Raw genomic sequence first — 23,165 nt, forward strand, 5'->3', positions numbered from 1 at the left:
AGATGATGAATAACATTGCTAGATCTAGAGTCCTTGGCTTGCAGTTATTTACTCTGGAGGCTAGAAGCACATTATCCTGAATACTCTTGGCCTTTACCATTTCTTCTGAGAGGTCTGATGTAATGCTAATTGGTTTACCTTTCAAAGTAACTTGGCTCTTTTCTCTTAGGGCTTTGAGTATTCTTTCTTTGGTTTTAATTCTTCACAGGGTCATGTTGAATTCTTCTGGTCATGTTGGGAGTTCTATATGTCTCCTGATCTTGGATGACAACTTCATCTAGATTGGGGGGATTCTGCTGTAATTTCATTGAATGTGTTTTGAGGGGTTTGTTTGCTGTTTCCTGATAATACTTTTTCTCCTGCTTGGTCTAGTATGCTAGCCCCTGGATCCATATGGTATGCTGTCCACTGGCTCAGATTTTACCACCCATCTCTCAGACTTTGAAAGCAGAAAAAGCAGCAGTACCAAGGTTGGGGAACAGACTCTTAAGTGTTCAGTTGTGCCCAGCATTATGACGGAGTTCCTATGGCCTAATGCCAGAGTTAGCAAGCAATCCCCAGTAGCCATCACCCTAGCTGGGCCGTACCTGGCCTAGCTCTGGCGTTAGCACCAAACCCTAATTCACCCTTTGTGTTATAGATACCTTTAGTCTCCCTATGTAAATCATGTCTGAGAGTTTTCTATAGATACAAAGCCTATGCAAAACATGGTTAGGGGGCAACCCAGAAAACCATGGTACCTGAATCAGGTATTTGCGCTTGGCATTGTATTTTTGGAAGCTTTATTCAGGTTGTTGTGAGCATATGGAAATCTACTGGCTAAAATGTAATATAAGGAAAAATAAAAATGTCATGGGCTAAGGGAAAGTGCTTCAGCCCACTGAGAATGGGACCTCTGCAGCCACAAAGACTAAGTTCATCCTCAAAGTGAGTCTTCAGTTCACAGGCCCGTGTGAACCTACACACCTGCCCTGTGTTATCTGTGACATGGCATGTTGGTCTCAGTCCCAGCTGTAAGTGTCCTTCATGTTTCTGTGTGGTGGAGCCCATTCTTTTCCCACATAGACTCAGGTGCATGAATCAGTATTCCAGCTATAAGCAGTTACCTGAACCACTCTGGTTCTTGGGTGGTCACTTGCTTGGTGGAAACAGGAGACCTTTAGGGCTTGTAGATATAAAAAATGCAGTAACTGCTGCTCTCATTGGAGGTAAAGCTTGACTACACTGCCTCTCCTGAAATGACTACCTCCACAGTACCATGAATCAGCTAGTGCAGGGCTCCCTTCCCCAGCATCTGCTTGGTGTGTAAATATCAGATTTCCCATTTTAAGCTGTGTCATAGGTTTTCTTTTAGATCTCTTTCTATTTTATATGTGTGGGTGTTTTGATTGCATGTATGTCTGTGCACCATGTACATTCATTGTCCGTAGAAGCTAGAAGAGGGTGCTGGATCCCTGGAACTGGAGTTAAAGGCAATTATGAATCATCATGTGGGTACTGGGGCCCAAACCCCATGAGACCCGTCTCAAAAAAGAAAGCTTAATCCACAAATTCATGTAATTTGGAGATGGAGCCATTGGCATAAGAAGTAGATAGATCCTAAGTGTAAAACTATGGTAGCATTAATAAGTTTTGAAAGTAAGAGAGATAGGAACTAGTAAGCTTGATGAGTCATGCTGTGATTCTCTCACCCTTCCTTCCCCGGCGTGTGATGCAGCAAGAATATGCTCATCGGGTGCCTCCTTCCTGTTTTGTAACTGCCCAGCCTCCAGAACTATGTATGTACTAGGTAAATTTGTATCTTTTGTAAATTGCCTAATCTTGGGTATTTTGTTACAGCAACAGAAAATGCACTAAGTCAGTTGAATAACTCTGCAGTTGTTATGTTGCTATCAGCTTTGTGTTCAAAATATGAACATCAGTTTATCTTCATTTCATTCAAAGAAATAGGCTTTTAAATGCCAGGCTCCAGTAATATAAGTCTTTAAATGTAATATTAGTCTTTAAATGTAAGTCTCCAGTCTTAATAGATACATTTTGTAAGTTGCATGTTCATTTTTCCTTTTTGTTTCTCAATTTAAATAGAAATAAATGGCCCTCAACTCTGAACTTACTGCATTTACAAGTATTTTCATTTGCAGAGAGCACTAAACTCAGAAGCTGAACAGGCACTTCCTTCTAAATGTCATTTATATATGAAATTCTCAGTGAAACGTTCTAACGTAATGAATGAAATTTGCCCAGTTGCTTAGAGTTTTGCTGGCTGTTATACAGGTTTTACAGACATGCACAAGCCTAGTATATAGATTTGAACTGTCTTTAAAATATGGTGGTTCCAGCTTCTCTAATAGCTGTTACAAGCAACTTTCTTTTCCTTTTTTTTATTGATATTTATTGAGCTCTACATTTTTCACTGCTCCCCTCCCTGTCTCTCCCTTCCCCCCTTCAGCACTCCCCCAAGGTCCCCATACTCCCAGTTTACTCAATCTTGTCTTTTTCTACTTTCTAGTTCTCATGTACGTTGGATCTATGGAAGTCTCTCTTAGTGTCCTCATTGTTGTCTAAGTTCTCTGGGATTGTGGTTTGTAGGATAGCTTTCTTTGCTTTATATTTAAAAACCACCTATGAGTGAGTACATGTGATAATTGTCTTTCTGTGTCTGGATTACCTCACTCAAAATAATGTTTTCTAGCTCCATTTTCCTGCAAAATTCAAGATGTTATTTTTTCTGCTGTGTAGTGCTTGTGTAAATGTACCACATTTTCCTTATCCATTCTTCAGTCGAGGGGCATTTAGGTTGTTTCCAGTTTCTGGCTATGACAAAGCTGCTATGAACATAGTTGAACACATGTCCTTGTGGCACGATTGAGCATCCTTTGGATATATACCCAAATCGTATTGCTGGATCTTGAGGAAGGTTGTTTCCCAATTTTCTGAGAAATCGCCACACATCCAAAGGGGTTGTACCAGCTTGCATTCCCACCAGCAATACAGAAGTTTTCCCTGTTCCCCACAACCTCTCCAGCATAAGTTGTCATCAGTGTTTTTGATCTTGGCCATTCTTTCAGGTGTAAGATGGAACCTCAGAGTTGTTTTGATTTGCATTTCTCTGATGACTAAGGATTTTGAACATTTCCTTAAGTGTCTTTCAGCCATTTTAGATTCCCCTGTTGAGAGTTCTCTGTTTAGGTCTGTACTCCATTTTTTTAAATTGGATTATGTGTTGTAATATGAGCGGCAGGGCTGCTTCCCACCGCCACCCGGCTAGCTTTACCCGAAATAATTACACGGAAACTGTATTCATTTAATCACTGCCTGGCCCATTAGTTATAACCTCTTATTGGCTAGCTCTTGCATATTGATCTAACCCATTTCTAATATTCTGTGTAGCACAACGAGTTGGCTTACCAGGGAAGATCTTAACCTGCGTCTGTCTGGAGTGGGAGAATCATGGCGACTCCTGATTCGGCTTCTTTCTCCCAGCATTCTGTTCTGTCTACTCCGCCTACCTAATTTTCTGTCCTATTAAAGGGCTAAGGCAGTTTCTTTATTTAACCAATGAAATTAACTCCTCCATCAATTATGTGTTCTTTTGGTGTCCAGTTTCTTGTTCTTTGTATATTTTGGAGATCAGACCTCTTTCTGATGTGGGGTTAGTGAAGATCTTTTCCCATTCTGTAGGCTGTCATTTTGTCTTGTTGACCATCTCCTTTGCTTTACAGAAGCTTTTCAGTTCCAGGAGGTCCCATTTATTAGTTGTTTCTCTCCGTGTCTGTGCTACTGAGGTTATATTTAGGAAGTGGTTCCCTGTGGCAATGTGTTCAAGTGTAAGTCCCACTTTCTCTTCTATAAGGTTCAGTATGGCTGGCTTTATGTTGAGGTCTTTGATCCATTTGGACTTGAGTTTTGTGTATGGTGATAGATATGGATCTATTTTCATTCTTCTACATGTTGATTTCCAGTTATGCTAACACCACTTGTTAAAGATGCTTTCTTTTTTCCATTTGATATTTTTTGATTCTTTGTCCAAAATCAGGTGTTTGAAGATGTGTGGATTAATATCCGGGCCTTCTATTCTGTTCCATTGGTCCTCCTGTGTGTTCTTTTTTTTATTATTTATTATGTATACAATATTCTGTCTGTGTGTATGTCTGCATGCCAGAAGAGGGCACCAGACCTCATTACAGATGGTTGTGAGCCACCATGTGGTTGCCGGGAATTGAGCTCAGGACCTTTGGAAGAGCAGGCAGTGCTGTTAACCACTGAGCCGTCTCTCCAGCCCCCTCCTGTCTGTTCTTATGCCAATACCTCTTTCTAGTACTGTAGCTCTGTAGTAGAGTTTGAAGTCAGGGATTGTGATGCCTCCAGAAGTTCTTTTATTGTACAGCATTGTTTTGGCTATCCTGGGATTTTTGCTTTTCCATATGAAGTTTAGTACCATTCTTTCGAGGTCTTTGAAGAATTTTGCTGGGCATTGCATTGAATCTGTAGATTGCTTTTGGTAAGATTGCCATTTTTACTATGTTAATTCTGCCTACCCAAGAGCATGGGAGATCTTTCCACTTTCTGGTGTCTTCTTCAATTTCTTTCTTCAAAGATTTAAAGTTCTTGTCATACAAGTCTTCCACTTGTTTGGTTAGAGTTACTCCGAAATATTTTATGCTATTTGTGGCTATTGTGAAGGGTGTTGATTCTCTGATTTCTTCCCCAGCCATTTTATCATTTGTGTACAGGAGGGCTACTGTTTTGCTTTGTTTTGTTTTGTTTGATTTGTTTTTTGAGTTAATCTTGTATCCTGCTACATTGCTGAAAGTGTTTATGAGTTGTAGAAGTTCCTTGGTAGAATTTTTGGGATCATTTATGTAAACTATCCTATCATCAGCAAACAGTAAGAGTTTGACTTCTTTTCTAATTTGTATCCCCTTGATCTCCTTTTTGTGTCTTATTGCTCTAGCTAGGACCTCAAGAACTATATTGAATAGATATGAAGAGAGTGGACAACCTTGTCTTTGGTCCTGATTTCAGTGGAATCGCTGGGAGTTTCTGTCCATTTAGTTTGATGTTGGCTTTTGGCTTGCTGTATATTGCCTTTATTATGTTTAGGTATGTTCCTTGTCTCTCTGCTCTCTCCAAGACCTTTCTCATGAAGGAATGTTGTATTTTGTCTAAAGCTTTTTCGGCATCTAATGAGATGATCATGTGGTTTTTATTTTTCAGCTTGTTTATACGGTGGATTACATTGACAGATTTTTGTATGTTGAACCATCCCTGCATCTGTGGGATGAAGCCGACTTGATCATGGTGGATGATGGTTCTGTTATATTCTTGGATTCGATTTGCCAGTATTTTATTTAGTATTTTTGCATCAATCAATGTTCATGAGTGAGATTGGTTTGTAATTTTCTTTCTTAGTAATGTCTTTCAGTGGTTTGGGTACAGGGGAATTGTAGCCTCATAAAAAGAGATTGGCAATGTTCCTTCTGTTTCTACTGTGTGGAATAATTTGAGGAGTATTGGTATTAGTTCTTTGAAAATTTTGTAGAATTCTGAGCTGAAGCCATCAGGTCCTGGGCTTTTTTTGGTTGGGAGACTTTTGATGACTGTTTCTATTTCTTCAGCGGTTATAGGTCTGTTTCATTTTCTTATCTGGTCTTGATTTAATTTTGGTAAGTGATATTTATCCAGAAAGTTATCCATTTCCTTTAAGTTTTCCAATTTTGTGGAATACAGGTTTTCAAATTATAACCTGATGATTCTCTGGATTTCTTGTGTTGTTATGTCCCCCTTTTCATTTCTGATTTTATTAATTTGGATATTCTCTCTCTTAGGTTAGTTTGGGAAAGGGTTTGTCTATTTTATTGATTTTTTTTCCAAAAAACCAGCTCTTTGTCTCATTGATTCTTTGTATTGTTTTCTTTGTTTCTATTTTGTTAATTTCAGCTCTCAATTTGATTATTTCCTGCCGTCCAGTTCTTGTAGGTGAGTTTGCTTAATTTTGTTCTAAAGTTTTCAAATGTTCTATTAATTTACTAGTGTGGGATTTTTTTTCTAGCTTCTTTATATGGGTGTTTAGTGCTGTGAACTTACCTCTTAAGACTGCTTTCATTGTGTCCCATAAATTTGGGTATGTTGTGTGGTCATTTTCATTGAATTTTAGGAAGTCTTTAATTTCTCTTTTTATTTCTTCCTTGACCTATTGATGATTCAGGTGAGCATTGTTTAGTTTCCATGTGTTTGTGGGTTTTCTGGAATTAGTATTGCTGTTGACTTTGTAGTTTTAAACCATGGTGATCTGATAAGGTACATCGGGTTATTCCAATTTTTTTATATTTGTTGAGGTTTGTTTTGTTACCGAGTATGTGGTCAATTTTTAAGAAGGTTCCATGAGGTGCTGAGAAGGTATATTCTTTTCTGTTTGGATGGAATACTCTACAAATGTTTGTTAAGTCCATTTGAGTCATAACATCTGTTAGGTCTCTTATTTCTCTGTTCATTTTTTGTCTGATTGACCTGTTCAGTGGTGAGAGTGGAGTGTTGAAGTCTCCCACTGTGTAGGGTTTAATGTGTGATTTAAGCTTTAGAAGTGTTTCTTTCACATATGAAGGTGCCCTTGTATTTGGTGCATAGATGTTCAGTATTGAAATTTCCTCTTGATGGATTTTTCCTGTGACTAATATGAAATGACCTTCTTTGTCTGTTTTGACTGATTTTAGCTTGAAGTCTATTTTGTTAGATATTAGGATAGCTACACCTGCTTGTTTCTTAGGTCCATTTGATTGGTATATTTTTTTCAACCCTTTACTCTGAGACGATGTCTGTCTTTGAGGTTGAGATGTGTTTCTTGTATGCAGAAGAAGGATGAATTCTGTTTTCATATCCAATCTGTTAACCTGTGCCTTTTTATGGGTGAGTTGAGTCCGTTTACATTAAGGGATATTAATTACCAGTGATTCCTGTCTCCTGTTAATTTAGTTTTCATCACTGGTGATGTTAATTTGTGCGGGTTTTTTTTCTCATTTGGGATTTGCTGTTATGAGATCATCAGTTGTCTGTGTTTTGTTGGTGTAGCCATCTTCCTTGGGTTGGAGTTTTCTTTCTAGTGTTTTGTGTAGGGCTGGGTTTGTGGCTAGGTATTGATGAAAGCTAGATTTGTCATGGGATATCTTGTTTTGTCCTCCCAACTTCTCCTTCTTCTATTCCTATTATTCTAAGATTTGGCCTTTTTATGGTGTCCCATATTTCATGGATATTTTGGGTTTAGCTTTTGTTAGATTTAATGTTTTCTTTGACTGATGAGTCTATTTCCTCTATTGTATCTTCAGCACTTGAGATTCTCTCTTCCATTTCTTGTACTCTGTTGCTCATGCTTGCGTTTGTGGTTCCTGATCTTTTTCTCATGATTTCTGTTTCTATAATTCCTTCTGCTTGTGTTTGCTTTATTGTTTCTATTTCAGTTTTCAAGTCCTGAATAGTTTCTTTTATATGTTTGATTTCATTTTCTTGGTTTTAAGTGATTTGGTGATATCTTCCAATTTTTTGACTTTTCCTCAATTACTTTAAGGGAATTTCTCATTTCATCTTTAAGAATTTCTAACATTCTCTTGAAGTTATTTTTTAGTTCATTTTCTTCTGTTTCATCCATATTTGGTTGTTCAGATCTTGCTGTTGTAAAGTCTTTAGGTTTTACTGGTTGGTCTTGTGTTGCTCTTTGTGGTGTAGCATATGATCTTACCTTTTCTACTCATCTTTTCCTCTAATAGGTGTGGTTGGGGCTGTCTGAGATTTTGTTGAATAATCTTCTAGGTGCCAGTGAATCCAAAGCTCAAATGGTTGTTCCTCATGGTACAGTCAGTGTCACAGTTCTAGTTACCCGGTTGGTTACTCAGTGTTCCTGGAGATAGCTCAGCACTCCTGTGCCTTGCTCTGCTCACTTGCAGTTTGCTGTCTCAGGCCAGCTTTGCGCTGTTTCTGTAAATCCTGGTCTGGATCCCCTCCTGCAGAAGTCACTGGCTCAGTCCTGATCCACCAGTGTCCCGGGACTGGATTTGCACAGGCTTCTGCTCCAGGTGGAGCTATTTGCTCTGTCCTAGGTAGCTGGTTCTGTCCCACTCCAGTTCACAAGGAACTTTTAAAGAAAAGAAAAGTTTTAAATTGCCAAGTGTCAGAGACCTTCTGTTATGGATTACCTGGGAGGACAGTAGATAGTCTTCTTTGTGGCAAAAAAAAAGAGAAAATGATGAAAAAAAATAGAGCCGGGCGGTGGTGGCGCACGCCTTTAATCCCAGCACTTGGAAGGCAGAGGCAGGTGAATGAATCTCTGTGAGTTCGAGACCAGCCTGGTCTACAAGAGCTAGTTCCAGGACAGGCTCCAAAGCCACAGAGAAACCCTGTCTCGAAAAACCAAAAAAAAAAAAAAAGATGAAAAAAATAGTGCTAGAATTTGAGAACCATAAAATACTATATTTGGGTGTTGTTTATTGGGTTTTGGTGATTAGGGTGGTTGAAGTGGGATTTTGAGATAAATGGTCTTTCTGTGTAGTCTTGGCTGTCCTTGAAGTCTGTTAATGTTTGTTTGCTTTTAAAATTTATTTAATTTTACTTGGCACGATAGCACATGCCTTTAAACCCAGGACTTGGGAAGCAAGAGTAGGCAGATTTCTGTGAGTTCAAGGCCAGCCAAATCTTATATAGGGAGTTCTAGGACAGCCAGGGCCACATAGAGAGAACCTGTCTCAAAAGACAAAAACAAAGCAAACAAAAAAAGACTTATTTAATTTTATCTGTATGTGTGTGTGTCTGAGTGTATGTTTGTATAACATGTGTTCCAGAGCCTGCAAGGTCAGATTTCCAGTACTAAAAATAAAGGCCATTGCAAACTTACAAATTGGGTGCTGAGAACTGAACCCAGGTTGCCTGAAAGAGCTGTAGTAAGCACAGGTAGTGGTTGGGTCATTTCTTCAGTCCCTTGCATTTTCAAGAGTATGGTTTGAGATGTTGAAATGTTTATAGATTCATTCTGCTGTATAACCACCAAATCAAGATGTAGAACATTTTTTATCAAAGAAATTCTAATCTGTCCTCCATCCTTAGACCTAAGGAAACAATGACCCAACCCTGCTATTTGATTGTTGTAGAATTTCATAGAGATAGAATAATACAATAAATACAGTTGTGTTGTATACAATAATACAATAAATACAACTTTGCTTTATATCTGTATTACAGTATATATAAACACTTCATTCTTTTTTTATCATTTGTTCCATTGTGTGGCTATGTTAATAGTATATTTATTCACCAATTTGGTAATATTTAAATTGTTTCTAATTTTATTTCTGTTATGAATAAAGTTGCTGTGAACTTTTGGATCAATTTCTATCTCTTGAGTAAGGCCTTACAGTTGGAATTCTTGACCTGTATCTAACTCTTCAACAAATTGATGAACTATTTTCGGAGCGTATTATTTTGCACTCTCAAAATAACAGATGTGGGTTTTAATTGTTCCATACCCTCGCCCACACTTGGTGTTGTGAATCTCCGTGGTTATCTCACTGTGGTCGTGGTTATCTCACTGTGGTCGTAGCTCCATTCATTTCCCTGGTGAGCGATAATGGTGAACATCTTCTCATACGCAATTCACCTTTCTCCTATCTTACTTGTGGTGCCCCTTCAAACCTGTTAAATGTATTTTATTGGCTTTGGTTTTTTACTGTGTTTTGTTTTTCTTTTCTGAGATACGCTCTAAATCTACCTAAGGCTGGCCTGGAACTCACCCTTTAGCAGTTTAGCCTTGGGCCTTCCCTCTTGAGCCTCCCAGGTGCTGAAATTTCAAGCATGTGCCTTCACATCTGCTTAAAATTCTTTTTGAGATCACAGTCTTTTAATTAAATATATATCTTAAAAATATTTCCTGTCATCTGTAGTTTACCCTTTATTTTTATTTTTAACTATCTTTGAAAACAAAAGATTTTAACTTACCGAGCAACTTACGGTAAGGAAGGTCTAGCTCTTCTTGAACGACATGCAGTAGAAGTAAACACCTCTTGCCTGTGTGCTTTACTGTCCTGCACATTTGGGGCCATGTGATAGTAACCAGTGGAAGTTGGCCTGAAGGGAAAACACTGAGATCGTGTGACAAAATATTAGTAGAAATTGAAAATGATGCAATTTTTTACTTTATAGAGTCTCCTCCTCTAAACATTTTTTTTTCTTTTAGAAGCATTATTTTTCTTTCCTCTGAGAAATAACTTTCTTTTTGTTGTTTGGTTTGGGCTTTTGTTTTGCCTTTGCTTTCTGTTTTGGTTGGGAGGCATAGTTTTTCTTTTTTAGGAGTTTTTGTTTTGTCTTCAGACAGGGTCTCTTGTGTACAGCCCTGGCTATTCTAAAACTCACTGTATAGGACAGGCTGGTCTTGAACTTACAGAGATCTGCCTATCTCTGCTTTCTGAGTGCTGGAAATAAAGGGTGTGCCATGCCTGGCAAGAGCAGCTTTCTGTGTCAATGTGAAAAAAATGTCATGGTGCCGGGCGATGGTGGCGCACGCCTTTAATCCCAGCACTTGGGAGGCAGAGGCAGGCGGATCTCTGTGAGTTCGAGAACAGCCTGGTCTACAAGAGCTAGTTCCAGGACAGGCTCCAAAACCACAGAGAAACCCTGTCTCGAAAAACCAAAAAAAAAAAAAACAAAGTCATGGTCTTTTTTATGATTTTCTTTGAACTTTTTAAAAAGAAGTTCTAGTCATCTAGAGAAGCTGTCTTGAGTTACTAGAAAGATTGTTTTAAAACTTTGTGAAGGACAAAAGTTAGATTATTTCCTTTAGTAATCCTTCTGACATTTTTCCTTGACAGTGTTTACATTAATTTTCATCACTTGTGTGGATTAAACAGTTTTGGTTAAAGTTATCCTAAGTTTTATGTTATTAATGAAATTTACAGTTGGTTACTACTTAATACCTGAATGAAAAAAGAAATAGAAAGGAAAGGAAAAGACATGACTGTTGCTAGGTATGGTGGAGGAGATGGACAGGGACATCTAGGAGAGTCCAGAGTGGACATAGCCACACTGAGCTGGACCATGTGGGGAGAAGGGAAAGAGAACCAGGTGCAGTAGCCTGGAAGCCAAAGGTACAAAAGGATTGGGTAACCAAAATGTCTGGATTATGAAGGAAAGGGCAGCCTAGACCATGGACTGGAGAGTTCAGGGTAGAGGGTGGGGTATGCCAGTCACACCCTGTAACATGTAGGGACTGAGGGGTACTGGGAGAGCCTGGCAGCCAGATCCACTTTGATATGCTCAATAGACACCTCAGCCTTTTGTCCCAGGTTTGAAACGTGACACTACCATTTATGAGTGTGTATCTTAACTATTTATTTGTTTTCTTGTATTTTATTTAGGGTTTTGCTGTTATAAAAGTATTTTAGCTGAAATTATCTAAAGAGTTTTACATAGGTTTGGTTTGGTTTGGTTTTCCCGAGGCAGGGTTTCTCTGTAGCTTTGGAGTCTGTCCTGGAATTAGCTCTTGTAGACCAGGCTGGTCTCCAATTCTTAGAAATTCGCCTCCCTCTGCTTCCGCAGTGCTGGAATCAAAGGTGTGTGTGTCTCACTACCCCTGTCTCACTTGAGAATCTCTTGTGATTGACGTCTCTTATAACTTAAAGTGCTGCTGTTCCCAGTGTAGCGCCATCACGTGCACCTAAGGCCTGTGAGCTCAGCTTTGGCTTTGGCCACGTGTTGTCTCCAGTCGCCACAGCCTGAGTAGAGCTTTATGCCTGCTCCTCCTCCCTTGCCGTGTCGCTGCTTCTCCACACTGTCGCTCCGAATATGCACAGCAGGCTGAAGGTGATTTGCTTCTAAGTGAGTTAAAAGGTGGAAATTCTTCTAGAATATCCTTTCTACATATTTTAGTATGTGTGTATTAAGCATTTAGAAAATCATTTTTAACCATTTTCTCCTATAGGAATCTCCAGAAGTTCAGTCTGTTTGGAGACATAAGTGTCGTACAGCAGCAAGGAAGTTTATCCAGCACGTACCTCAGCCGGGTAGACCCTGATGGCAAGAAGATTAAGCAGTAAGTCACACAGTAAGCTTTTTTTTTTTTTTTTTTTTGGTTTTTCGAGACAGGGTTTCTCTGTGGTTTTGGAGCCTGTCCTGGAACTAGCTCTTGTAGACCAGGCTGGTCTCGAACTCACAGAGATCCACCTGCCTCTGCCTCCCGAGTGCTGGGATTAAAGGTGTACGCCACCACCGCCTGGCCACAGTAAGCTTTACAGAGGCATATGTTAATAATGAGTCTAGTTTTTGACTGAAAAAAATCACAGACAATCAAGAACAATGATATTTGTTTCCTATAAAATATATAGACAGGTGTGTGTGTGTGTGTGTGTGTGTGTGTGTGTGTGTGTGTGTGTGTATGGAGGTAACCTACATGTGTGAAGATTTCAGATCCCCAAAGATCCCATGTAAATGCTGCATAGGCATGGTGGACTACCTATAATTCTAACCAGATCCCCCAGCAAGCTGGCTAACAGAGACTAGCCCTGTCAGCAACCTCTGGTTTGATGGAGAAAGCCTGCCTCAGACAGACAGACAGACACACGCACACAGTATTGGTATAGAATACATGTCCTAGAAACATCTTAAATGGTGAGTTTTAGTGGTGGTTGTGTGACACAATAACATAAGCCTTTTAGGATAAATCATATAACTGTATTTTTATTTTATGTGTTTTAAGTGTTTTGCATGCACCACCTGAGTGTCTAGTTCCTACAAAGTCAGAAGAGGGACTCAGATCCCTGGAGCTAGTTAGAAATGGTTGTGTGCCTCTGTGTGAGTGCTGGGAGATGAACATGGATTCTCTGCAGAAGGAAGTTCTCCCCCGTTACTGCTATTTAAAGGTGTTATTTTTTATAAAGTCATATGTCATCAGTCTTTTCTTTCATAATGTTAATTTAAAAAATGCTATTTTCCTCAGATGAAAAACATTTCTACATGTTTGATGTATCTTATTTGTTATATTGTAATGTGAGTTTAATTTCACTGTGGGTTGCTTAGAAATCAATTAATGAGAAGAAAATGTATCTCAACATTAAATGTTATGTATTGCCCCCTTTTTTTCTTTTTGATTTTTCAAGACAGGGTTTCTCTGTAGCTTTGGAACCTGTCTTGGAACTAGCTCTCTTAGGCCAGGCTGGCTTCGAACTCACAGAGCTCCACCTGGCTCTGCCTCCCAAGTGCTAAGATTAAAGGCGTGTGCCACCACCACCCGGTGTATTGCCCATTTTTTAAAGTCATTATTAAAAGATCAGTGCTGAGTGCTAGTGACGTCATTGTGACATGTTTTTCTTGTAGAATTCAGCAGCTGTTTGAAGAAATACTGAGCAATAGTAGGCAACTAAAATGGCTGTCCTGTGGGTTTATGCTGGAAATAATCACCCCAACATCACTGTCGTCCCTGTCTAACTCAATTGCCAGCACCATGGAACACCTGAGTTTACTGGACAACAATATTCCTGGCAACAGCACTCTCATCACTGCAGTTGAACTAGAGCGGTTTGTAAATCTGCGTTCACTTGCCCTGGATTTCTGTGACTTCACAGCTGAGATGGCAAGAGTCTTAACCAATAGCAACCATGTGCCTTTGCAGCGACTGTCTCTCCTGGTCCACAATGTTTCAGTGATGCACAAGTCATTAGATAACATGCCAAACGATGAGCACTGGAAAGCCCTATCACGAAAGAGCTCCAGCCTTCGGGTTTATCTAATGGCTTTTGATGTCAAAGGTGAAGACATGCTAAAGATTCTGAAACCCAGTATACCGCTTGAAAGGGTTCACTTTGACAGCTACGTCACTTGTGTCTCAGGGGCTATTGTTGATCTTATATCCAGGCAGTACGACAAGTTCCTCACCCATTTTATACTGATGAATGATGTAATTGACACGTCTGGTTTTCCAGATCTTAGTGACAACCGAAATGAAGATCCGTTGGTTTTATTAGCATGGAGGTGCACAAAGCTCACTCTTTTGGCAATTCATGGTATGTGGTTTTGTTCACTATGACTTGATACTGACATCATACCTAAACTATTTTATGCTGGTAAATGTATCAGGAGTTGTTAGCAAGTTCTGTCTCAGCGCCCTTCTATTGCTTTTTCCTGCCATGGGGCATTTGATAGTAATTTAGCTAAGAAAACAGATATGTAACTACCTGCAGTGGATATATTCACTCGTCAGAAGATCTGAAATGTTTAGAACAGAAAGAGGTAAAGCATGGCTTTGATATTTATAGCCTCATCTTTTAGATTCTAGATTGATGTATTATATTTTTTAAATAATCTATTAGGTACATGTTTATTTCTTAGCCATTCATCTTAGTATGTATACTATTTTCATTTGAATGGAGTTGCTATTCAGATAAACTAAGAGAACATTTTACTTCAAAGACAGTCACAAATCCATAATCTCAGCTCTTGAGAGACTGAGTTAGAAGGATTGTCATGGGTATGAGAGGGCAACATAAGTGAGTGTTTATAGGCCAGCCTCATCTACAGATTGAGACCTTGTTTAAAAACTAATAATAAGAAGGGCGTGGTGGGGGGCTGGAGAGATGGCTCAGCGGTTAAGAGCATTGCCTGCTCTTCCAAAGGTCCTGAGTTCAATTCCCAGCAACCACATGGTGGCTCACAACCATCTGTAATGAGGTCTGGTGCCCTCTTCTGGCCTGTAGGCATACACACAGACAGAGCATTGTATACATAATAAATAAATAAATATTTAAAAAAAAAAAAAGGGTGTGGTGGCACACACCTTTAATCCCATCACTCCAAAGGCAGAGGCAAACAGAACTCTGAATTCAAGGCCAGCCTGATCTACAAAGCTAGTTCTAGGATAGCCAGGGAATCTACACAGAAAAACTCTGTCTCCAAACAAAACAAAACCAAAAATACAATAAATATTAAGGCAAACAAAGAATGTCTTTTTGGTCTTTTGCTTTGTTTGTTTGTTTGTTTGTTTGTTTGTTTGTTTGAGACAGGGCTTCTCCATGTAACAATCCTAGTTGTCCTGGAACTAGCTCTTGTAAACCAGGCTATTATGCCAAAACTGTTTTGTTGTTTTGTTTTTGTTTTTTTAGATTTTTATTTATTATGTATACAGTTTTCTGCCTGCAGGCCAGAAGAGGGCACCATATCTCATTACACATGGTTGTGAACCACCATATGGTTGCTGGGAATTGAACTCAACCTCTGGAAGAGCAACCAGTGCTCAACCTTTAAGCCATCTCTCCAGCCCTGCAAAGAATGTCTTAAGCTCACTCTACTAACTCTTTCATTGTTTTTGAAACTTTTTCTCTTAGCCTAAAGTTGTGATTTTCAGGTTTTACTTCATGATTGGGTCATACAGTTACAGATAGTAGCCAGAAGCAGATCCATATTAAAGTCGTGAGGCATTGTTGAGGGTATGTGGTTGACTGATTTAAGTGCTGACTGTGAAAGTGTGGGACCAGAGTCCGATCTTGAGCTCACACAACTGCCAGGCAGCGTGGTGGCCATCTCTAGTCCTCTACTCAGACAGACAGTCCCTGCGTCAAGCTGGCTAGCCACACTGGCCAGTTGAGCTCTGCTTCAATTTCAAGATCCTGCCACAACAAAGCAGAGAGCAACCAGGAAAGACAGCCAGTGTCATCTTGAGACCTCCACAGTCAGGCACACACGTGCATACACACATGTACATACAGTACACACTAAAATAAAACAGGAATCAGCAGGGGGGAAAGGTTATTTAAAAGTTTACTTAAACCGCCCTCTTAAAGCTTTTTCTTCTTTCAAGACGTTAGATAGAGGTAAAGCTTGCCTGTCATCTGTCCCCTTACCTTCCCAGAAGTGGCCTCTGTTCTAAAGTTGGTGCATACTCCTATGATTTTTATGATTTCTGATAATGAACAGTTACTTTCAAAGTTTCAAGTGTCTTGACTTTGGACTCTGAGATACCATAAGAAATGATTTTTACAATGAAAAATTCTAGTTTATTATATGTTAGGTTTTTTTTTGTTTTCGTTTTTTATTTGTTGTGGTTTTTCAAGACAAGGTTTCTCTGTGTATCCCTGGCTGTCTTGGAACTCGTTCTGTAGACCAGGCTGGCCTTGAATTGAGATCGCCTGTCTCTCTCTCTGCCTCCCGAGTGCTGGGATTAAAGGCATGAAACACCACTGTATAACTCTATATATTGTTAATAGGGACTTATATAAGAAATAAAATGTGCTCCCTATGATAAATCATTATCCAAAGTTAAAAATGTATTTATATACTTTAAATGTCTTTTGTTTTGCTGAATAAATACCAGAATAAGATGATGCACTACTTACCAGCTAGTGTTCTTAAAGATGGTATGAAACTCTTAGGTAGTCATGTTTCTCTGTTCTCAGTTTGTTTTAAGGGGAAAGGAGCAGCATGGTGAAATACCAGTGTGAAGCTTCTCAAGAAGCACTTACTGAGGAACAGACTAACTTATCAAAGACAGAATAAAACAGAAGAGAATGACAGAGTTACCTTTTGCTTATCTTTAAGGTTACACCGTGTGGGCACACAACCTCATTGCCATTGCTCGTCTTCGTGGCTCTGATCTAAAAGTGCTTGAAGTCACCGAAGAAAGCATTGATTTTGACCAAGGTGAACTAGCCGACCAGGATGTGGATCCAGTACATAACCTTATTGAGCAGGTATCCCTGGGCCTTGGTCAACCTTGGCACGCAGTCTTGGACATTGAATCACTCAGTGTCTTCACTGAACCAAATCGTCATTTTTACAGAGAGATGCAAAGCTTCAGCGAAGACATTTAGCTTTTTTAAAATGTATAATTCCTGTGGCTACATATGCAAGTAGGGTCCCATTATGTTTTTTTTTTCCAGTAGTATAAACTAATCCTTTTGTGCTGTGTTTAATCAGTATTAGCTTTATAGAATTATATATGTATATTCTACTTCTTGATCAAAGAACGTAGTCGGGTATTGGTTTTAGAAGTTCAAAGTGACACTGTATAGGGCTTTCACGGTTAATGAGATTGTTACCAAACCTTAAGGACATACAGCCAATGATTATCTGAGGTTGCTGGCTAACTTTGTTTTTCACTGAGTTACTCTGCCTTTTTGACATTTTTATTCTTTGTTTGTCAGAATCCAGAGCTCAGGAGCCAAATATTTTTATACGAATATATATATATATGAATATCCATAGCCTGGTGGATTTGTATGCAATGCACTGCATCTATGTATTCTGATAGCATCTCATTGATTTTGGTTTGAAATAGAAGGGAAAAATAGTGTCCCAAATGAGTTACCTTTAACAAAGCTGAGTTTAACTTTCATTACCTATATAATAATTGATATTGCCAATTATCATTCTGAATTTCATATACTATAAGTTAGACATTGCTTAATCCCTTTTTAAATGCATTTACATAAACATGAACACTCAGATTGCTGGATTTTTTTAAACTATAGCCGACAATTTTTTTCATCTGTTACATTCAAGTTAGCTTCTTTAGCCCAGATATCGAAACAGTAGAGGAAGAAAGGAACCATATTCCAGGGAAACCTCTGAGGCTAAGTCAAAGCACAGAACTGTAGACGCACAGGCTTGCAAACCAACATTAGTCGTGAAATCCCTAACAAGTCACTGGATTCTCTCTGTCAGCGCGCGTGTCAGCTGCCAAAGAATAGATTTACATGAAGAAGTGCCCACATGCTGGCAGGGGCTGGCTGGCTTTGGCCTGCCAGATACTGCTAGATTGTAATATTTAAGGTCGAATTTCGACCTGTGGTACACAGCTGTGCTGTGGCTCAGTCAGCAACCTCAGAACTCTGAAAAAAAAAGAAAAAAAAAGAAAAAAAATGCACCTGTTTCACTGTGAATAGTGAATGTAAAGGAAAGAAAGGAAAAACCAAAAGCTTGTTCCATCCCAGGTATGAGCTGCTATGATACATGAAGAACATTCCATGAAGTATGTTTTAAAACCTTGTTATATCTGAGCGGCTTTAAAAGCCAATTTCACTGTTTCAGGGCAACCGCGGTACAGACGTGGTCTCTGTGAGACTTCCACCTGACCCAAGTTTTAAGTGGTACGAATGTTGTGCATTTAACGTTAAGGACAGTCTGCAATAATAAAGTAAGTAGCCAACGTGGGTGCCCAGCAGTGCTGAGACCTGGCTGCTCTATTGTATGCTTTGGAAACACAATTTATGCAACAGATGTCCAGATATGATTCTATTTATGGAAAAAGTTTATATGTTTTACAAATGGTTTTACCATCTTATATTAAATGACCTTTTGACAGGTGTGCACTGTTTTGTCTCCAGTGAGCACATACCATGCGGATTTTATATGTACATCAGTAGTGTGAATCCACTGGCACAGTGTGTGTAAATGCCAGATGTGGTGAGATTTTATCTTGTATATGTGATCTGATAAAATAACTCCTGACAGAAACTGTAAGGAAACCAGCTGAATGTCTGACCTGATGACTGATGTTGTGTGGTTTATGTTAAATGTATATTCTTTTAATCAATGAATAAAGCATTAAAAAGTGACCGTTGTGATGTATTTCATTGTATATGAAACACAAAGTGTTAATGTTTAAATAAAAATCTTAGATTGCATGGTATAGAGAGTCTAAATTGTCACTTTGAGAAAAGGCAAGCTTAAAAACAAGACACTAAGCCAAGCATGCTAGCACACTTCTGTCATCCCAGCCAGTTCTTGAGAGATGGTGACAGACAGGAGGATCAGAAGTTCAAGGTCATTGTCTTAGTTACTTTCCTGTTGCGGGGGACAAACACCGTGAACAGGAATATTACAGAGAAAAGTGTTTAATTGGGCTTACAGTTTCAGGGGGCTGAAGTCCAAGATGGAGGAGGAAAAGCATGGCTACAGGAACATCTGAGAACTCACAAGGAGGCGGCAGAAAGAGTGAGCATGGCACGGGTCTTTCCATATCTGATTGTTCTGTTGCTGTGAAGAGATGCCGTCAACAGGGAAGCATTTAACTGGGGGCTTGCTTATTGTCTCAGTGGCTTAGTCCACCATTATGAGAGAAGGGTACAGCAGGCAGGCATGGTGCTGAAGAAGTAGCTGACTGAGTTTTACATCCTGATCCTTAGGCAGCAGTCTGGGGCCAGGGGATGGGAGTACTCTTGGCCTGGCATGGGCTTTTGAAACCTCAAAGTCCATCCCCAGCAGCAAATCACCTCCAACAAGGCCACACCTAGTAATCTTTCCAGACAGTCTACCAACTGATGACGAAGCATTCAAATGTATGAGCTATGGGGACCATTCTCATTCAAACCACCACACGCACCCTCAGTGACAGGCAACCCCTCCTTCTCAAACAGTCCCATCAACTGGCGACCAAATATTCAAACCAAATATTCAAAGCCAGTGAGGTCATTTATTCAAACCTCTACAGTCATCTGCTAGTGCAAAGTGAGTTTGAAGCCAGCTTTGGCTGTGTGAGGCCCTAGCTCAAAAAAGGCCACTAGACTGGTTAACAAAATCCCAGTGTAGTGTGCGTTTAGTATACATTATTGATACAGCAAATTTAAAGGTGCTTCTTATTTTTTTAAAAATTCTTTATTAGATTCAGAAAGAAGTGCCACTGTTAAATACTTTAGCAAGTATTTAACCGTGAAAGCCCTATACAGTGTTACTTTGAACTTTTGATTATTTCTTAGACAAACGGATGCCTTTGAGTGATTCAGCATGTGTGTGTACATGAATGCACCATGTGTTTGCAGAGGAGACTTAGGAAAGAGGATGAGCATCCAGGTGAACGGTGAAGTACTGAGCTGAAGGGCTCAGCTTCCGGGCTCTGGTTCTGCCTGCTTCAACGCAAGCTCCTTTGTCAGTTTCCTTATCTCTTGATAAGAACAGGACTTGGAGCCAAGTGGCAGGCCCCCTTAATCCCAGGAAGATGCTCGGCAGTTTCAGATTTTGCTCATGTCGACAGAAAAGGTTACAGATACACAGTAAATCAGGTTCCGATAGAAAAAAAAACAGGTTATAGTGTGTTTAAAGATGTGTGTAGAAAATGGGTGTAGGCAGTTATAGAAAAAAATGGTTTACAAATAAGATAAAGTCTGTAAAGAGACAATAAAATAAAAGGAAAAACCACAACAAGATGGGAAGCCTAGATCATGTAGCACCGGTGTTGTGTTTATTTTGAATTTTTGAATGCTAGTGAACAGAGAACAACAGCTGCTGAGAGACACTGGACTTGCTGAACTAAACCAGCCTAGATATTTTAAGAATGCAAGTCAGAAAATGTATTACTTTGGGGAAGGTTATGCTTTTGTTTCCTTCAAGGTTGATAGAGATCAGGTTTGATCAGGGGAGACCCCCTGAAAATCCTGGCTACAGGCATAAAGAAATAAACCTGGAAAATTACAACACAAGTGATATATATTTTACCTGCTCGAACATCAAAAAAAAAAAAAAATCATCTTTGCCTGGCTTGTTAGAACACATAGTTTATACTTGTGTTAATACAGATATATATGTGACCTTTGAAAGTTTACGTGTGTTCAGAGCAGGGGAAGAGACACCAGTGAAAATGGGTGGCCCAGGTGATCAGCCCTTCAGAGTGCCTCTGTTAGCTTCCTCAGTTCTGCATCCAAAACAGCTTCAAGGCTGCTGGATGAGATGGTCCAGCCTCACATACTATTCCAGCCAGGACTACAGATTAGCCTTGTATTTTTCCATTGTACAGAGACTGGACAACAAATGTTATGACTTGTTTTTTCTAGAACTTGACCATTATCCCTCAGGGTTCCCCAAAAATGTCATCACCTCCAGACAACAGGAAGCAGTCTAGAGAACATGATACTCACATTCCCAAGAGGTGCAGTAGGTAGTTTTTGATTATTCAGTGGGTTATAGATGTTTGTCATCACTTAGGGGGCTTGGTTACAGATTGTTATTATTGGTCATGGTCAGGGAGAAAACTAAACAAAATAGGTTAAATTTAAGTATCTCTTTCTAAAGGGAAAAGGGGGGAATATAATATTGAAATGATGAGATAAAAGAGTGGATTGTTGAGTCTACTTTTGTGTTGGGGTTTTTGTTTGTTTGTTTGGGGTTTTTTTGGTTTTTGTTTGTTTTTGAGACAGGGTTTCTCTGTGGCTTTGGAGCCTGTCCTGGAACTAGCTCTTGTAGACCAGGCTGGCCTCGAACTCACAGAGATCCGCCTGCCTCTGCCTCCTGAGTGCTGGGGTTAAAGGTATGCGCCACCACTGCCCGGCAAAAAAAAAAAAAAAAAAAAAATTGTAGCCATGCTGGCCTCAAACTTATGATCCTCCTGCCTCTGCATTCTTCAGCAAATCCTACTGGCATGCACCACCACAACTGGCAAGTCTACTTTGGAACAATCACTAGAGTCTCACGTATTTTATGTTGGTATAGGTGTTTGTATATTGATACAAATAAGATTCTTTTGTTGTATTGTATATATGCTTCTATTCTTGTTTAAGATGTACCAGTGCAGCTCATTTAAAAATGTAAAGTTTTAGTACTTAAAAACTATTTTGGATAATAAAGAAATACAAGTTAATAGTCAACTACAACAATCGAACTTAGTCATTTTAGCTATGTTTTCAGGGTCATACAAAGATATACTTTAAATAGAGATGGTCTTCAAATACTTCAAAGACCTACAGAATATGACATTTAAAATATTTTAATAACCTAAGGCTTTTTATGACACTGGGACACATCTGCTCCTGGCAACACTAATCTACTTCATAAAAGGATGATGGGCATCAAAAAACCTCCATATGGAGTTTGCTTTCATTTGTGGCAAGGTTAATCACTGGGCAAAGAAACTGCCTTTGCCTCAATTGCTGACAGTATGCTTGCTGTCCAAATTGAACAAACAGGACACAAAAGTTTGCCAAATTTTGCCAAGACAAGGTAGGACAATCTGTCAAAATTCCTGCTTCACAGAAAAATCTTATCAGATATTTTAGGTCTCTAGGCCGGAAGTTGGTTGCCCCAACATTATAGAGGAACTTTGGGGTGACTGTTAAGGCAACCAGATATCTCTATTGTTTCTTACATAATTTCTCTTTCTCCTATTTTATTTTATTTTTATTTATTTATTTATTTATTTATTTATTTATTTATTTATTTATTTTGGTTTTTTCGAGACAGGGTTTCTCTGTGGTTTTGGAGCCTGTCCTGGAACTAGCTCTTGTAGACCAGGCTGGTCTCGAACTCACAGATCCGCCTGCCTCTGCCTCCCAAGTGCTGGGATTAAAGGCGTGTGCCACCACCGCCCGGCTCTTTCTCCTATTTTAATTATTTATTTAGAAATTATTGTTTCTGGGGCTGGAGAGATGGCTCAGAGGTTAAGAGCATTGCCTGCTCTTCCAAAGGTCCTGAGTTCAATTCCCAACAACCACATCGTGGCTCATAGCCATCTGTAAAGGAGTCTGGTGCCCTCTTCTGGCCAGCAGGCATACACACAGAATATTGTATACATAATAAATATTTTTTTAAAAAAAAGAAATTATTGTTTCTTAAAGGCAGGGTTTCTGTGTCTAGCCCTGGTACTTGCCGTGTACTCAAGACCAGGCTGGCCTTGAGTTTACAGATATGTCTTTCTGCCTCTGCGTGCTAAGCATCTCTCTCTCTCTCTCTGTCTCTCTCTCTCTCATGCGCGAGTGACCACACACACTGCTAAAAGAAAACTAGTTGGTGAACTAAGTTTAAAAAATTCTGAAATTCATAGACAATATCCTGGCTTTCTTTAAAATGTAATCCATATTTAAGTTTTTAAAGTTTATTAGTTTATTTTGGGTCATTCATATCTAACTGCAAGAAGTAGGGTACATATTCTGTAAGATAATCAAATCAGAAAGATCACAAAATCATTTACCTTTATTTTATATAACTTTATATGTGCGGATGTTTTGTCTACATTTATGTCTGTGCACTACATGCATGCCTGGTGCATTTTTGGAGGCCAGGATTATGCTGAGAACCAAACCCAAGTCCTCTGGAAGAGCAGCCAGTATTTTTTTTTCTAGAAAGATGGATTCTGTTATATTTTTTAGTTATTTTTATTTATGTACATGTGTTCCATGGAGGCTGGGAGACTGGATCCCCTGGAGCTAGAATTATAG

General features: G+C 39.3%; 1 protein-coding gene across 1 annotated transcript in view; it reads left to right on the forward strand.

Annotated features, from left to right (window-relative positions):
- The window catches only part of Fbxo33 (F-box protein 33), a 40,219-nt gene extending 21,651 nt beyond the window's left edge, over window positions 1-18,568 (forward strand). Inside the window, exons 2-4 of the mRNA XM_057782582.1 lie at window positions 11,957-12,067; window positions 13,348-14,033; window positions 16,561-18,568. Coding sequence (XP_057638565.1) covers window positions 11,957-12,067; window positions 13,348-14,033; window positions 16,561-16,832 — 1,069 coding nt within the window. The 3' untranslated portion in view covers window positions 16,833-18,568. The remainder of the gene's footprint in view (window positions 1-11,956; window positions 12,068-13,347; window positions 14,034-16,560) is intronic.
- Window positions 18,569-23,165: the final 4,597 nt, after the last annotated feature.

The sequence above is a fragment of the Chionomys nivalis genome, chromosome 10, assembly GCF_950005125.1.
Source record: "Chionomys nivalis chromosome 10, mChiNiv1.1, whole genome shotgun sequence".
Classification (NCBI taxonomy): Eukaryota; Metazoa; Chordata; class Mammalia; order Rodentia; family Cricetidae; genus Chionomys; species Chionomys nivalis.